Source organism: Gigantopelta aegis, chromosome 9 (assembly GCF_016097555.1).
Source record: "Gigantopelta aegis isolate Gae_Host chromosome 9, Gae_host_genome, whole genome shotgun sequence".
In the NCBI taxonomy this organism is placed as follows: Eukaryota; Metazoa; Mollusca; class Gastropoda; order Neomphalida; family Peltospiridae; genus Gigantopelta; species Gigantopelta aegis.
Genome location: NC_054707.1, coordinates 27823903 through 27841812, shown reverse-complemented (window position 1 = coordinate 27841812; position 17910 = coordinate 27823903). Strand labels below are relative to the sequence as shown.

The 17910-nt window shown below is 36.1% G+C and overlaps 2 protein-coding genes across 4 annotated transcripts in view; both read left to right on the top strand.

The window, feature by feature from the left end:
• Nucleotides 1–827, top strand: part of LOC121380389 (HORMA domain-containing protein 1-like) — a 265685-nt gene extending 264858 nt beyond the window's left edge. For all 3 annotated transcript variants that reach the window (XM_041509182.1, XM_041509181.1, XM_041509180.1), the window contains 2 exons: nucleotides 127–222; nucleotides 650–827. In XM_041509182.1, coding sequence (XP_041365116.1) covers nucleotides 127–222; nucleotides 650–748 — 195 coding nt within the window. In that variant the 3' untranslated portion in view covers nucleotides 749–827. The remainder of the gene's footprint in view (nucleotides 1–126; nucleotides 223–649) is intronic.
• A 14320-nt stretch (nucleotides 828–15147) lies between these two features.
• LOC121381516 (zinc finger MYM-type protein 1-like) lies at nucleotides 15148–17676 on the top strand. Its single transcript, XM_041510842.1, has 2 exons — nucleotides 15148–15479; nucleotides 16029–17676. The coding sequence occupies exons 1-2, from the start codon at nucleotides 15148–15150 to the stop codon at nucleotides 17674–17676; spliced, it is 1980 nt and encodes a 659-aa protein (XP_041366776.1).
• Nucleotides 17677–17910: the final 234 nt, after the last annotated feature.

Genomic DNA, 17910 nt, shown 5'->3' with positions numbered 1-17910 from the left:
TGCTACCAATATACTTTTGCGTCTCTGTACTTCCATTTTCAATCATCATCTTAAAAGAGTCACATCCATCTTAAACATAATGCTTTTAATAGATATAATTAATATGTAGACATTATTTCATTTTAGGAAAAGGATAAAGAGGCAAATAAAAGTCATCCAGACTCAAACACTAACATGAAGCATGTAAGAGGAAAGAAAAGAGCATTATCCAGAATAGATCATGTGAGTTTGCATAGTACAACTATAATTTACAAAAAGTAAAATACTTTAATATTAATTTTGTTTATAGTTTTAACTAAAATTTAGTTTAAACAGTATATATTAATCATTATCTATGTGGTATTAGGATTTACAAATACAAATATTTTGTTTAAAGCCATGATGACAAATCTAATAAATGCTATCAGAGAATAAGTGAAACTAAAGAAGTGAAGGGAAGAAAAGGACTGATTAGATATTCTTATATTAAGAAATGAGTGAAAGTAAAATCAGTGAATGCATGGTTAAGGCATCTGAAAACATTTGTAACAAGTAGGAGGTAAATTCTATTGTGTGGGGTGGAGGTTGAGATAAAATCTGTACTGAACATTTAATAAATGTAGCAAAGTTTACATTAAAAATAATAATTGTGATACCATTTTTATTTCAGTCAAAAGAATTTGAACTTGATGACAGCCAAGATTCTCAAGAACCATGTAGAACTCGTAGAAGAAAGACCAGTGTAGTTAGCCAATCTATTTTGGTTTAAATGCTGGTACTTATTATTATCCATTAAGCCGTTTAAACATTCTACAGATTTGTTAATTTATTAATAAAATATTATTGGATTTGTTTTGTTGTTTTTCAGGAGTGGGTGGGGTGTTTTTCTGTTTTTAAATAATTATGTCTTATATGTTTTATATATATTTCTCAGTCATCTGGAAGTTCATGTGTGAATATATTTATAGAACATATAATTTATTGTATGATGGTGCAACATTGAACATATAATTATGTTTTCATGCTCATTGATCTATATGTTGCATTGTTGCTATGGATGCCCTCTTTGTGAATGAAATATAATTTAACATCTTCGAAACATGCATTTCTGAATCCATCATATCACAGAACCTATAAAGAGTCACATTACTGATAACTTTAACTCAGTTTTGCAGTTGCTGAGAACATTTGTTTTGGTTGCTAAGGAGAGAAGTATTACAAAGTAGCAGACATGAACTCGCTGTAACCAAAATATATATATATGTGCAGTTTCTTCAACTGCATAATCGGGTTGGTTTCCCACTATACTAGTGTGACAAAAGCACATTCGCCATGTAATATGATGCTCATATATCTGATTTGTGTATTTCCCTTCAAATCTAAACTTTTTCACATACATTACACCCAATTTGTCTCCCACAAGCTAATAAATTGCATCTATGGTATGCCATTTCAAAATGTGTTATGGAAGGCACAACAAACTCCCACCACAAACATGAGCTACACACATGCGTCATGTAAGATGTTATGTTTAGCTCAGTTGCTTGAGGTGCTTGCGTCACAGGATCGAACCACCTCGGTGGATCCATTTAGCTGATTGGATTTTTTTCTCATTCCAACCAGTGCACCACAACTGGACAAAGACCGTGGTATGTGCTTTCTTGTCTGTGGGAAAGTGCATATAAAAAGAGTCCTTGCTGCATTAGGAAAAATGTAGCAGGTTTTCTCTGATGACCAAGAGTCAGAATTACCAAATGTTTTTTTCTCATTCCAGTCAGTACACCATGACTGGTATATCAAAGGCCGTGGTATGTGCTATCCTGTCTGGGTTGGTGCATATAAAAGAACCCTTGCTGCTAATCGAAAAGAGTAGCCCATGAAGTGGCGACAGCGGGTTTCCTCTCTCAATATCTGTGTGGTCCTTAACCATATGTACAATGCCATATAACTGTAAATAAAATGTGTTGAGTGCATTGTAAAATAAAACATTTCCTTCTTCTTCTTCCAATAGCCAATGATTAATTAATCAATGTGCTCCAGTGGTGTCGTTAAACAAAACAAACTCATAAAAGTTGGAGAATAGTTCAAAATATGTAAGTTTTTGCCACTAAAATCCATAAAGTTCCGTGGTGATCATTTTGTTTTAAAGTCATCCTAAAATCTCTGATGAATTAAAATAGGCTCCCATAAGTCAGTTGGAGTATTAAGGGTTTTAATTTTTATTGTTGATTTTGTTTAAGGTGGATGCCATTCTGTCACCTTTGGGAATATTGATATATATTGCTTTAAACCAACCCTGTGCCCCCAATTTGTTTTGTAGGTTGTGAAAGTTTGTTTTATTTAACACCACCACCAGGCTTTTGGATGTCAAGCATTTGGTAATTTTGACTGACTAGACAAACCTGCTTCATTTTTTCATTAGTAGCAAGGGATTTTTTATATGCACCATGCCACCATCCCACAGACAGGATAGCACAAACCAAAGCCTTTTATATACCGGTCATGGTGCACTGGTTGGAATGAAAAATAGTCTAATGCATGGGATTGATTCCAGACTGATCAAATATCAGGTGAGTGCTTTATCACTTGGCTATATCCCGTCCTAGGGTGTGAAAGAGACAGGAAAGATAATCCACTGCCTAGATTTTCAAAAGTGTAACATGAGACTACATATGTTCATAGTACAGTATTAGGGGCCATTCAAATATTACACAATACTTAGGGGGTGGGTGGATATAGGTCCAAGCGTTATGTATTATTACAGGGGTGGGTGGGTATATTTAATGCACTTTTTATTTGTTATATCCTTTTTTTTTCTTCTCGTAAATGCTCTGTCACGGCAACAATGTTTAACAGGTAGTTATAGATAGATGTATACACACAATAAGGATTATAAATGAAGAGGGCCTCATAAGTTGTCAAACTTGTGACCGATTCTTTTGTTCTTTGTACAATAAAATATGTTTTCAATCAATCAATAAATGGAGTTCAACTACATATCTGCATTTTCCCAAATCATAAAACAGTATTGGTATGTTAAAATTATATTGCATCCATTGCATGACTTGTTTGTGAATGTGAGGGTGTATGTGTCTCCAAGCATTACGTTATATTTTAGGGTAAATGGCCTAGCATTACGGAGTGTTACAGGGGCCAGGGATGGTGTCTAATTTTGACAAAAATAGCATTATGTAATATTTGAATGGCCCTTTATGGCTTAGAATTGACGGTTAACAGCAAATTATGTAGTTATTAAATAATTGTTTATTTTGTATAATTTGATTACATTTGAAAAGAATTATTCAGAATTTTTTTTTTTATGTTGGCATTAATCTATGATGTAGGAAAGTTTGATTCTTCGACAAATTTCGGAAAGTTTGGAAATGGTTAACTGAAATTATTTCTTATTAAACATTGTTGTTTTTTACAAATTCTTACGATGTATTGACAGCCACCAATTACTACTAATATCAAATATGTCCTTCACTTCTGATTTTCATCTGATAGGTTGAGTTTTTAGTGATTTCATATTTAATTTTTATATGGAGGAATTAAGGGGAATAGAGTGCATTTAGGTTCTGATTTGTAGAGAAACTTGTTATTGCAGACTAAATTAATTCACAATAGAATAGTTCCGATATTTGTCATTTAAAATCACAAATGTTTTATATCATGATAATGTATTGTATAAATCTGTATTGTCTGAGCTGACACTGAATTTGAATTTGATTTAATTACTGAACATTTTATGGAGACTGTTTGAGTTGTGAAATGGTGTTCCTGTTTCATGAATATTTGAGCGTTCTAATACTGAGAATCTCAAAAGTAGGTATGAATATTCAGGAAATGTGATGTTTGTGAGCAGTATTAATTCTCTTTAAATAAATAATTGAGTAATATATTACTGGGATTCTCATTGTTTCATGGGACAAATATAATTTTGGAAAAGTAAATGATAATGTTACTAACTGACTAATTAAATTAAGTCAAAATAAATAGACAAATGCTTGTAACTTTTATCAAATCATGAAAAATAATTTTAATTTTAAAAATAATCTTTGTTTATTTTTACACCATTCTTATAAATTAAATGGTACATTTTCATCTAAATATTTTTCGTAAGACCAAACAAAGTAATAGTTGTGGTTCCGATTACCCAACTGTCACTAGAAATACTGTGTGACCCTAACTTTTTTAAAGAAAAGAAAGGGAAAAAATTGCCGACCGACCGAATGGAAATTGATATCATCAGCAAGCGGAGTTTTATTTTTAACTTTTGCACAATAAAATATTTCAGTCTTTAAAAAAAAAGTTTATACAATACCTACCCTAAATAATTTGCCTCAAAAAAGATTTTAACTTACCTACCTACCCTAATTATTCTGGCTTAGGTAATTGTGACAACACATCTTATTTTGTTTGGTCTAATGATAGAGGTGTGTATAAATACGTAGATTTTTTTTTAAATAATGAAATATCAAAATGAAACCACTGATAAAGTGTTCAGATTCGAAATACCTTTCCAATTAGGTGTTATATTTGATGATAGCTTTATTTCTTTACTCCTCTCAACCCCTGCCCCCCTTCAATAGTTTTTGAGGTCAAAATGACAAATCACAATTAATTTAGCAAATATGTCACAAACATTACCTTTTGTTTCATGAAATGTTTTGTTTTGAGCCCATAATTAAGATACCAAAATACTAATCTTACAATAACTGGCTTCGGGCCTGAAGAAATGCACTTGACAAGTCGTCAGGAGGGGTAATAGACTGTTAGGTAAGTAAAGACAAAAAACAAAAACCAAAGAAAAAACCCCTCAAAAAAGTTGCCCTTAGTGCAAGCTATAATTTTGCGTTGTGCAATAATTACTTTCTTTGAATCTTTTGGTCACTGAAAAAATTCAAGTAATGTTTTCAAAGCAAATTCATTGCTTTTTTAACTGATAATTTCTTCAAGAATCAGTAAAATGTGAAAATTCTTGTTTGTATTTATTGATACCAGTCATTACTGAAATGGAGTGATGTAGATTGATACATAAATGATAAAAAAGCTGCTTGACCCAATAGTTTAGTTATTATCTTATCACTAAAAAAAATTAATTGTTAAAACAGGATTTATAGTTATGCATTAAACATGTACTGACAAAGAGAGTTTAAACAGTCAATTGCAAATTGTTAGTAGGTAGACTTATTTAATCTATAATCTCTAGACTATTTTTAATATTTAAGTATTTAGATAAATCATCAACTTACGTTTTCTTCCTTTGATGTGCAATTCTTTGATTTTCTTTTATTGTTAATCACAATCATGTCAAATTCAAACACACTGAACATGAAATAAATGTAGCATGGCAGGGTTTTACAGGGGAATGGGCCTTGTAAGAGATTACATGCAGGAGTATTGTTCGAAGAAAGGTTGGAAACTTTTGTTGCTTTTAGTATTTTATTTGTGGAAAATACCTACATGTATGTTCATTAATGTTCCAAGCATATTGTCCTGGGCATACACACTTCATCTATCTGTCCAGGACAGAAGGTTAGCGGTTAGTTGTTAGTGATTAATGAGAGAGACGTCATGTGTAGTGGCCTTCCACCTACCTACAAAGTTGTTAAACTTGCTCTGGGTGGGAGCGATACCGGGGTGAGAACTCTGTACCTACCAGCCTTATTTCCGATGGATATAAGCATTAAAATAAGTTGAAATGAATTAATGAATATATGCACTTTCCCACATACAGGACAGCACATATCATGGCCTTTGTATTTTACGTATTTCCTTGCTTATATCCAATTAAGGTTCAAGCACGCTGTCCTGGGCACATGTCAGCTATCTGGGCTGTCTGTCCAGGACGGTGGGTTAGTTGGCTAGTGGTTAGTGAGAGAGAAGAGGGTGCAGTGGTCTTGCATCTACTCATTGAGTCATTAAAACTCGCTCTGGGTGGGAGCCGGTACCGGGCTGCGAACCTTGTACCTACCAGCCTTATGTCCGATGGCTTAACAACGACACCACAGAGGCCGGTGGCCTTTGTTTACACCAGTTGTAGGACACTGGCTTGAACAGGAAAAACCCCAGTAGGTCCGCTGTGAAGATTTGAAGAAAAATAATAATAATAATACACAATTTGGTAACCCATTAAAGCATATTCGAGTAATAACAAACGTTTATGACAAAATGTTGACACATTTACGATTCGTTTTCTAATTACGAGTAGTTGTAAAATTACATTTGGCCATGGCAGGGGTCGAAAAATTATGCTAAACATGTTTTATAGCTCTTTGGAAAGGTATTCTAAAGCTGATCAGAATGGTTTCATATTGAATTTTATAAATGAACTTTTGATGAAGCAAAGAAGTGTTTCATTCTAAATAAAAAATATCTACGAACTAGTACAAGAAGATGGTTCCACTTAACGGTCGTATATCACCAAAATTACATGGACAGTGTAATTTAATTTCAAAATATTACTCAAAAGTAAACACATTTTACAATAACGACCTGACGACGTCTGGTACGCATAAGGACATTTGCGCCATTTTCGACTGTTGACAACGCAATGTCATTGTTGACCTCGTTACCCTTTCCCAATCGATTTTAAAAGAATGATTTGTTGATGTTATATCAGATAAAGCAGTTAATATTTATTAGAAAAATTGATCATTTGACAGCACAAGTACCACTTCCTTTTATCACGAAAGATAGCGTCTATCAATGAATATCAGTTGTTTTTCCTTCTTTTTTTCTTCTTCTTTCTTTCGTTCTTTTAAAATTATTTTTGCTTGTTTGGATGTACATGTATTCATTAAATTATTATTGTTGTACTTCATAAAAAAAAATCATTAAACTATGATACGGTAATGCAGTGTAATCTTGCATGCGATTTACAGGCCTATATAGCTATTCAGAATGATGAATTGCTTAAACAGAATTAAATAATAATAATAATAATAATAATAATAACTGTGTTGGTTGCACTAATAATGAACGAATGAATGAATGAATGTTTAACGACACTCCAGCACGGTTTGCACTAATAAAGGTGAATTTACTCTCGATACTGTTTCTCTCCCAAACCCCATCACTCTTGACTTAAAGGCGCTCAATCACGAATGGTTGACCTAATTATTGACCCAACAAAGTATTATATGACAATATATGCATTTGATTTTTTTTCTTAAAGTACTTTATTGAACCATCTACATAATCAGCATATTCCCCTTACTACTGATATTTCATAAAAATAATTGAATTATGTCAACGGTTAGAGAAAAATAACGGCTATTTGGAGAGCAGAGGTGTGACGTATTATTTTGAGTCACTTGACGGGCATCCCCCCCCCCCCCCCCCCCCCCCCCCAATAACCGCAGTGTCAAAGTGATTTACCAATCTCGTGTAACGAGAACGTTTGACTCCTCTGCGACATGGTAAATAGAAAAAAAGCTACAATGAAAATAAGTTATTAAAATTTAATAAAAACATGTACTGAATGATAATAAGCGTATACACCAATTTATTTTAGTAACAGAAGCATGTTAAACGTTGACAATCTATAGGTAAATTTATTTATTACTCTAAACCACCTTCTCAAATTCATTTTAATAGCCGACTTGGGATAGGAATTGTTACATTTTAAAAGAATACTCTGAACTAGACAGTGTTTATATACGATGTATATATAGCCTCTGCTAACGAGGGCTGGTTATATTCACAGCAAAAATGTATATAGGCGGTAAATAAGTATTTACGAACAGTGCGTTTTCTGGACGGGGGGGGGGGGGGGGGGGGTATATGAATCTAGCGGACCTTTCGTGTACGTTTTTCATAGACATATGAATAGCGTGATATTGCCCCTACAGTACGAACCATGTCATTCACACACACTCTACCACCAGACTTACCCGAACAAAAAAGATAGATAGCTAAAGTAGTGTCGGAAATAGAATAAAACTGATTTTCGTTGATTATTTCTTTCAAATTAAACTGACAAGTAAATATTTTGTAAATATCTATTTAATGATACTCTACCTAATTTAGCATTTACCTGTTTGGGTTCTCATTGATGTACAAGGTGGTGTTTACTCTTAAAATTAAAAGAAGTATGTAAATAAACAGGTGATTTGTGCTCTTTATTGGAACAGACTATAAAACAAATTGATCGGCATGTGTTAATTTCATTGCTGTTGCAATATGTGAGGGACGGTCTCTGATAACGGTTTACCCCTATCTCTCTCCAAAACAAAATATTTGTAGACATTTCTTTGTAACTTTTGAGCAAAACTGTCAAGAACCATTCTGAGTGTGTGATCTATTATACCGGTATTAAATGTGCTATGTACTTGTGTTAAAGGTGCTATCTCCAGGTTGCATAATCACAGCTATAATTATATTTCTTTACCCCCTGCTAGAACTAATTTACTATATTTCTTTACCCCCTGCTAAAACTAATTTACTTCAATCTTCATTTATTCATTCGACAATAAAACTTTGGAACAACCTACGGGCTGAAATTCGAAATTGTCAAAACATATCTTCATTTAAAAAAGCAATAAAAGCCGATGTCCCAGGCATTGCGCCATACTATTCATTTGGTAATAGACGAGAAAATGTATTACATACCAAGTTAAGATACATGTGTAGTGATTTAAAAGCAGACTTATATCGAGTTGCTCTTAACACCGATTCCTCGTGCAGTTTTGGGTATAATTTTGAAAAACAATTATCATCTTTTCTGTGAATGCATTTTATATGAAAGGCAAAGACACACTCTGGAATTCATTGCAAATATTTCAGCCAATAGATTTACAACTAGTTTTAAATGGTAAAAATACTCTAAGTGAAGAAGACAACAAAGAAATATTTTTTCATGTAGGGGGGCCTACATAAGTATCATGGGTGGACCAGTTTCGGTGAGTATAAGCATTTGATTCTAAATCATATCAATATTTATACACAGACAGTTGTTATTCAAATAGCTACCTTTTTATCAGCATTTCTACGCTTCAAATGAGCACTAAACTGGCTGCTATGTAGCAAAGATCACTGCACGTGCGTCACAAACTGTAGCAGGCATCAGCAGTAAATATTGGTAACTACGTCACCTGTTTCGGTGAGTGAAATGTTTTGTGGTATATCTTACAGCCAAAAACTTTCCAACACAAAACCTTTCAGTGTTTTATCAAAACATGTATGTTGTTCAACAAAACATGTACTTATAATAATTTATAAAAAAATATTTTTAAGATTTTAAGACAAATTACAAAATGGAGTCCTCGAGAACCAATGTTAACAGACAACATTTTAGGAACACGAATAAAACAATTCCGATGTCTTGCAATTGTGTTAAAAGTTGAACAAATGAATAGTTATAATTGTAAAATTGTTTGGTTAAAAAATATAAGCTGCATTCTGAGTTTTAATAAATATACAAACAGATATCTAGAAATATATTTATGTTAAAACATATAAGGACCATATATTTGTTATGTGGCAAGTAGCTGTAAAAAGAATTTTGTCAACAGACGCCGTGACAATCATGTGACTTCAATAACAAAATAGTAGTACAGCTGAGAACAGACAAAAATAGTTTTTAAAAATAAGATTTCTTTCAAATAACAGTCTTCGAAAATCATAGAAAAAAGATATTAAGAAATGTGCTGTGTTTATGACTGGGTAAAGTTCGATCTTGCTTTCTTTAGTGCCGGATTAACAACGTAGCAGATGTAGCAATAGCCCGAGTACTCTGACTGTAAGAGAGCTAGACGGACATTTGGACATAAACACGCTCTCATTACAGTCAGAGACCAACCTATGTCTTTTTTTGGCAATTCCTGACTACCAAACGGTAGGCAACGAGTCCCGCTCTAATACCACAACAATCCTATATTTGACGTCAAATACCTTTACATCAATCATTTTCGAGTTAAGTGATACAAAAAAATCCACATATTAATCACTAATACACATACTACAGAAAGAAACCCGACAGCACCCACATTCAGCTACGCTTCGTGACACTCCGTCGCAACAATTACAAATCTCGGCGATCTATTTCGAGACTGGGCGATTCCGCCTTGTGCAGCAGTTACAGGGGTCATCTCATAAGAGGAGGCAGTACGTAGCACATACTTTTGCCGTATCCTGTCGATAACACCCCAAATGTATCCTTCAAATTCAAAATGGAATCAATAATGTGTAATTGTTTTGGTTTAATGACGTAATGAAATCCAAATTCATCCAAAACGGCATTAGCCAACTCTTCCATGTTGTAACTTCGCTTGATATGAGACGGCCCCTGTAACTGCTGCACAAGGCGGAATCGCCCAGTGCGCGATCACGTGGTCTACGTCTCGAAATAGATCGCCGAGATTTGTAATTGTTGCGACGGCGTGTCACGAAGCGTAGCTGAATGTGGGTGCTGTCGGGTTTCTTTCTGTAGTATGTGTATTAGTGATTAATATGTGGATTTTTTTGTATCACTTAACTCGAAAATGATTGATGTAAAGGTATTTGACGTCAAACATAGGATTGTTGTGGTATTAGAGCGGGACTCGTTGCCTACCGTTTGGTAGTCAGGAATTGCCAAAAAAAGACATAGGTTGGTCTCTGACTGTAATGAGAGCGTGTTTATGTCCAAATGTCCGTCTAGCTCTCTTACAGTCAGAGTACTCGGGCTAATGTAGCAAATGCTACGGACCCCGCGGGTCTCTTCTTTTTTTTTCTCTTTTTCTTTTTTTTACTTTCGTTTAAACTTTATACAGCACGAGCGCGGCGTGCTAAAAGTGAAGGGCGCGTGCAATCGATATATAGAAATTCTGTCCCGGCATAAAAACACATGCATGACTGTCTTGTCATTGGTAATTTAATTTAATACGCTGGTATTATAAACACATTTTACCGTAAACCTTTTTTGAGTTGCCCACTCTAATTATAGTGCACCTCCCTCTTTATCGATATTTTATTAGATGTTTGCGTCTGTATGATAGCACACACACACACGCACAGATATATCATATTTATACACACGCGCACACAGACACAAACAGAAAGTCAGAGGTACCCACGACAGGCGAGTTGCAAAAGATTTCTGATGAGACCACGCCACTTTACGTTTTCTCAGTCTCGTTGTGCCGTCTTGCTATCAACAGCTCAAGAAAAATATCACGTAGGCTACAGGTCTTACATTTAGTAGGTATGACAAAGTGCCGTCACTTTGCGCTGCATATCTGCCACCAGCTTAAATGACTCGCTTTTCAACACACATATTACAGCTTCCCAATGAAATACAGTGATATTAAATAGATGTACATACACAGCGTTTTATCGTCTTTCCAACAGATATAAATATTTAATTTGTAATTCGGTTAAAACTACACCAATAACGATTTTCAAGAGAGCTCTGTCAATGACGTCGCGTAACAAGTATGACGTCGCGGCCATTTTTACAGCTGATAGGGTCACATGATAATTTTGTCTTAACGCGGCGTCTGACATCAATGGCTTCTTTTAGAAGTGTTTTGTGGGATTTAAGATGTGGCTCATTATAGAGAAAGGTCGATTTTGTCACTGATAACGAAATGTGATATTTTAAATGTACTTTGAAAAACACTTAACTTCAAATGGATTTTGAATATATTTCTATACTTCGGCACATCGAGTTCACATATTCAGTTGTTAAATTGAACCTATTTCTATGTTTTCTTTGAAGTTTCAAGTCATTTCACCCTAGCGCATTTGAGCGCAAGTCGTCCTAACTGGGGTTGTCTCAGCAGTCATGGCGGCAGCCATTTTATCAATCCCATAATGCATCGCTTCAAGGTGTCACTGCCTAGTGTGTTACATGTGTTTTAGTTTTTAAAAATAAATATTAGGGCCTAAGTTGCTGAAATTGCGTTTTGTTATAACTGACCATGTGTCAAATATCGGAGGTGAATCTAGCCCAAATACATTATGGCTAACGAGCTCTCGCCCACAATCACATTGTTTTGGTTGTTTCTTGCATGGAAATTGTCTTCCTTTTTTAAAAGCTGCAATCTCGCCTCACATTAATTAGCGTAACTTCATAGAAACACTCCTACAGTTTTTATAAAGAATTGTGTGTGACAGTAACACAATTTTAATAGTTAAATAATTTTTAAAAAGATATTTTAGGTAATATTCCGATCAGCACACAGTACCCTCCCCCACATGCTATACATTGCATGTTCTTTTTTCATGTATTTTCCAAGGAAACATGACCCCACCCCCATCCCCACCCCAACACACACAAAAACCTTTGCTAGCCACAGTCTTGACCTCTACACAATTTCCTGCACAGGCGCCTGTTTTACAAAATATTTCGTTTCAATGCCTCAAATTAATTTTATATGTACATTAAATTGTATTATAAACATGCTAAATTGCAAATTTTGCTGTAATAACAGCAAAAATAATTTATTCTAAAAACATCGACCTAGTAACTGTATACCACTGTAACATTAGTATTTGTATAAACATGTTTATAATGTTGGTCTTGCGTGTCGATTTTTCAAGAAAGGTAGGGCCTAGATGTCCAACATGTTAGAATGAAGACATTGTTGTACACATGATAGTAAGCATAACTGGCAGGCAAATCAAAATAAATAACCATAAATAAAACAAAAACAAATAGCCCAATCCACCACCACCCCCAAACCACCCCAGTAACAACACCAACACCAACCCCACCCCAAAATAAAATACAAAATACCCCTCCCCATCGGCAAAACACACACACACACACCCCCCCCCCCCCCCCCCCGCCCAAAAAACAACAAGAACAAAAACAAACATATAACCCAGACGAACACGCACGTTTTTTCTATCTATATATACAGTGGCATGCAATAATCACATTTCCATTATTATTATTATTATTATTATTATCAACACCTCCCCCACCAAACCACCACCCTCAAAAAAGAAGACACGTCACTCACCCACCCCCCAACAACTTGTTTGTTTTTCGAAATATTTTCACTATCATTAATCACATTTGTATTATTATCATTTAAAAAAATATATTTTTCAGTCTTTTATATATTTTTTTCAAATGTATTTTTTGTTACTCAGCTTAAATCAAGAACTCCCCCACCAAAAAAACCAAAAAAAAAACCCCACCACCACCACCCCCAAAAGACCCGTCACCCCCTCCCCCCACCACCAACTTTATTTTTCTTCAAAATATTTTCATTATCATTAAATAGACTGTTTTACCCTATTGTATTACAATGGACTAGTCCCTGCCACTAGCTTTCGTCACGTGCTCATTCAACTGCCCACGTGCACTGCCTTTATTTTTTTTATGTAACATTGTTTCACTATTTATGCCTAACAGAAGTTGGAAATGAATGGGGTATCGTTGCATTGTCCTGATAGGCTAACTAAATATATTAAGTTGTGAAAACAACGTCGCTTTGTATTGCTTATTTTCCGATTTTACGTTTATAACGATGTTAGGGTTCATGATAACATTTTAACATTATAATGGTATATGTTACCGTTTTCCAGTGGCTTCAAGAACACTTACATGTTCCAAAATAATATTTGGCGTGTTTCAGATCGATTTTAAAGTGAAATATGCACATGGTGATTAGTAGTTGAGTTTAACCGGCAAATTTAGAAAAGCGATTCAAATTTGGCAGACATATTTCACAGCACGCCAAACTTCAAAGGGCTATAACTTTCTAACCACTAACTATTTTTCCGTCCGGTTTTCATTAATTTACATTTTATGGTACATATTTTTGCTTGAAATAAAAAGTTTGACCACATATTTATTTTTTTATTTTTCGTTGTTCTACCTACATTTAGTCAAAAATTTTGTCCACTAACAACGCATTTTAAAATGATTATTCTGTAATTAATTATGCAAAGGCATTCGTAATTCACATGAAACATCGTTTACCCTCAGGATAATTCGGAATATTTTCAAATTATTTTCAAATCACTGGCATGATTCTGCAAGTAAGATTTTGATTAGTGGACATGAGCTCCAACTGGCTGCTGTTAGATCCACATGTAATAGTGGAGCTAATTTTAATTAGATTGCCCCCCCCCCCCCCCCCCGACGAAGGTCTCCCCCCCCCCCCCCCCCCCCCCCCCCCCCCAATAAAGACTCGGTTACACCACTGTTTCACAAGCGATTTATAATGATTTATTCGACACTATTCTTTGTAGAATAACTGTAAAACAGTTATATATACATTCAAGTTTTAAAACAATATAATTTAAGATGCAGATTAATACAAATAGAAAGTTCTTCTACAAGTTTGTACATACGTGTAAACTCGGCGCCACACGTTTATGTCGACGTATAACTTGTAGAAATATCACGTGACGCGCTAAAAATGATGACGTAAAACACTCAAGTAGGTCACCACACGTAGGCATACAAGTACACATAAGACATCTAAACCTCTCTATTTATTACAAATAAACGTGAAAATAACTAAATATTTCTTAAGCAATTTTCTAATAAATATTTAATACAATAAATCTTATTTTTACAATGGTAAGATATAGTTTTGGAGTCTTGGTGTATCCTGGGGGCACCTTGTGGTATATTGGGAGTGTCTTGACGGTAAATAGTAACTGTTGGACCCGTTATAGTCAACACCGTTGGTGGCTTTGGAGCATATGTGTTAATATCTGGATATGGTGTGTTGTGGTTTTCTTTATATGTACCTTGTTTTAATGGCGCACTATTATTATTGTTAATCAGTATTTAGCATTAAAATGATACATCGGGGTTTCGCAAGTCCTTATTTTTGAATTTATTTCCTGGAAAGTAACCCACATATTTGACCAGTTTTAAGTCATTATTCGAATCTCATTCACTCTTTATTAACATCTTACAAACAACCCATACATAATATCGGGGTAATTAATGCCATTATACTAGTAGACTAGGACACTGTTTCACGTTTCCTGTCTTCGAGGGGGTAATGAAAAAAGAATTGCATGGGGCGATCAGAATAAACATTTACAACGCGGGCTTGAGAATCAATTCTCATTTTTGCTTTTCCTTAAACTTATTTTAACCGATTCTTAAATGACACAAATAAATTGCATGTTTCTACTGTAGTTGATCTATGCAACTGACGCTTTGCACACAAACACACTTATTTTGATGCCTTTGCATACAGATGTATCATGAGCGGATCTGGCAGAGATAGCTATCGATGTCATCATGCTTCAGGGTATTCGAAACGGAAAGCAAAAGAAGAAAAAGAAAGTAAAGAGAAAGAATTTCTGATTTTGTTTCCGAAAATGACGGATATCTTTCGAAGAGCCGGGTCCACCTCTTGCGGGTCGGCCCCTGAAACCTCTGAGACTACAGAAGTACAACCGTCTTCTTCAGCAAGTGGCGATAGTCAGTTGATATCGACTGAAACAGTCGAACAGGAGCAGCAAGGCACATCAATGGCTGTTAAAATGAGTAGAACGACGAAAACTGAAACGAGTGGATCAGATTATGAGGTTGGGCAAACATTGCAGTCCACGGGTTCTTACTCTACTGATCTTGGTGAATGGCAACCATGTAATTACTGATGACGTGCGTGAATATAGGATTTCTAAAGTAAATCTGCTTGATTGCCAGCACGCGGATTCTGACTTCTGTAATTCCTCACGAATGTACCAAAATGAGAAGACTGCCCGACACTGTCAAAAGTCGTTCTTTATTCTTGTGCATAAGCCACTCAGTTTTTGCAAAGCAAGGCTTTAATGACTGGAAGAATGCCAGCAATCTGATACATCGTCACCAAACTAGCGCTGCACAACGACAAGCGATGATTGTAATACTTACACGCAAGGACAGCGAAAATCGTGTTGTCTCTCAATTAGTTAGCCAAATTGAGTCAGAACGTGACTACTGGCATGCAGTACTTGTTCGCCTTTCAGAAATTATTCGGTTTTTGGCAGAGAGAGGTCTCGCATTCCGTGGTACTGACGAAACAATGGGTTCACCTCATAATGGCAACTATCTGGGCCTGATTGAGTTGTTGTCCAAGTTTGATCCTTTCCTTGAACAGCACATCACAAGATACTCCAGTAAGGGCAAAGGAACCACATCCTATCTGTCAAAAACTACGTGTGACGAGTTCATCAACTTTGGGAACTTGCGTTCTCGACCGAATTATTTATGAAGTGAAAGAGGCCAAGCATTATTCCGTGTCTGTTGACTCTACTCCCGATCTGTCGCACGTAGACCAGCTTACAATTATTTTGCGATACGTACTGCCATCAGGACCTGTAGAGCGATTCGTCAAGTTTTTACATATGCAGGGGCACAGTGGTGAGCAACTTGCTCAGAACCTGAGTGACTTTCTTGCTGAACATAACATCAGCCTGAGTGACTGTCGTGGACAGTCATATGACAACGCCAGCAACATGTCTGGCAGGTACAGTGGAATGCAGGCGCATGCTCGAAAGCTAAATCCATTAGCAGAGTATGTGCCATGTGCTGGACACTCACTCAATTTGGTGGGTCAGTTCACAGCCTCATGTTGCGAACAGGCAACCATGTTCTTTGATTTCATACAGCGTTTATATGTATTTTTCTCTGCATCGACGTACCGTTGGTCTCTACTAACTGATGCATTGTCTGAGAACAAACTACCGTGTTTAAAGCGCATGTCTGACACACGATGGTCAGCCCGAGCTGATGCACTGAAAGCACTGTACATGGGCTATAGTCAAATAAACAACGTCATCGACAGTATTGCTGCAGATGAAAATCAGAAAGGTGAATGTCGACAAGAAGCACGTGGGCTTGCAGCAATGTGGCATCAGGTGTTGGAGAGATTCCAGATGTGCAGCGCTAGCCTGCATTCAGCGGACCAAGACTTAAACACTGCATGCGCTCTATACAAGTCACTGATCGTGTTTGTTCAGAAGCTTCGGCCTACGTTTGAAGACACTGAACAAAAAGCCAAGGAATTAACAAATTCTGCTGAATATCGGCAAGATACACAGAGGGTGCGCAAACGCAACCGTAAATATGATCATGAGTTCGGATTGTCATCTGAAGAGGAGAAAACTGAAACGGCTGCAAACAAGTTTCGAGTCGGCACGTTCTTGGTGATCATCGACAGCTTGATTTCTGCACTGAAGAAACGTTTGAAAGCATATGAGGAAATCAGTAACAAGTTTGGCTTCTTGCGAAATTTAGGGTCGATGTCCGAGGAGCAACGGTCAAAATTGGCGATGGCTCTCATTAACAAGTATCCAAATGATTTGGAGGCCAGTCTGGCAAACGAACTTCTACAGTTCGTGGCACTTCTCAACACGGAGTTTGGCAAGCGGGTTACGACAACTGATCCGAGTGCTTCTCAGTTAGATGCTGCAGCTGATGATCAGGACAACACGGCGATGACAGGCGGCGAGGCATTGGAGCTGCTCATGTACCGTCTCATCAGAGATCACAACATGCAATCATGTGTTCCTAATATTGAAATGATGCTACGCATGTATTTGTGTATGGTGGTTACAAACTGCACGGGGGATCGTTCGTTTTCCAAATTGCGCCGCATAAAAAATGCACAAAGAACGACGATGGGAGAAAAACGTTTAAATATGCTGACGTTGATGAGCATCGAATGCGAGTTGTTGAGAACGGTTGACACCACTTCCATTATAAAAGACTTTGCGCATATTAAATCTCGAAGGCGCGATATATAACTTAATCTGAGCCTGAATCACACTTGTCTACTAGCCTAAACTTTGACCCACGTTTTCGGGGCATACATATAGTTTAATGGCATTTGCACTGGTTTTTAATACTGTTGGCAAGATTCCTTTTGTTTCGACAATACATCTGACTGATTGTTCAAACATTAAGGTGTGTTTATGCTGTATGTAAAGCTATGATAATAGTGGGCGTGGGTTGGGGGGGGGGGGGGGGGGGGGGCGTTT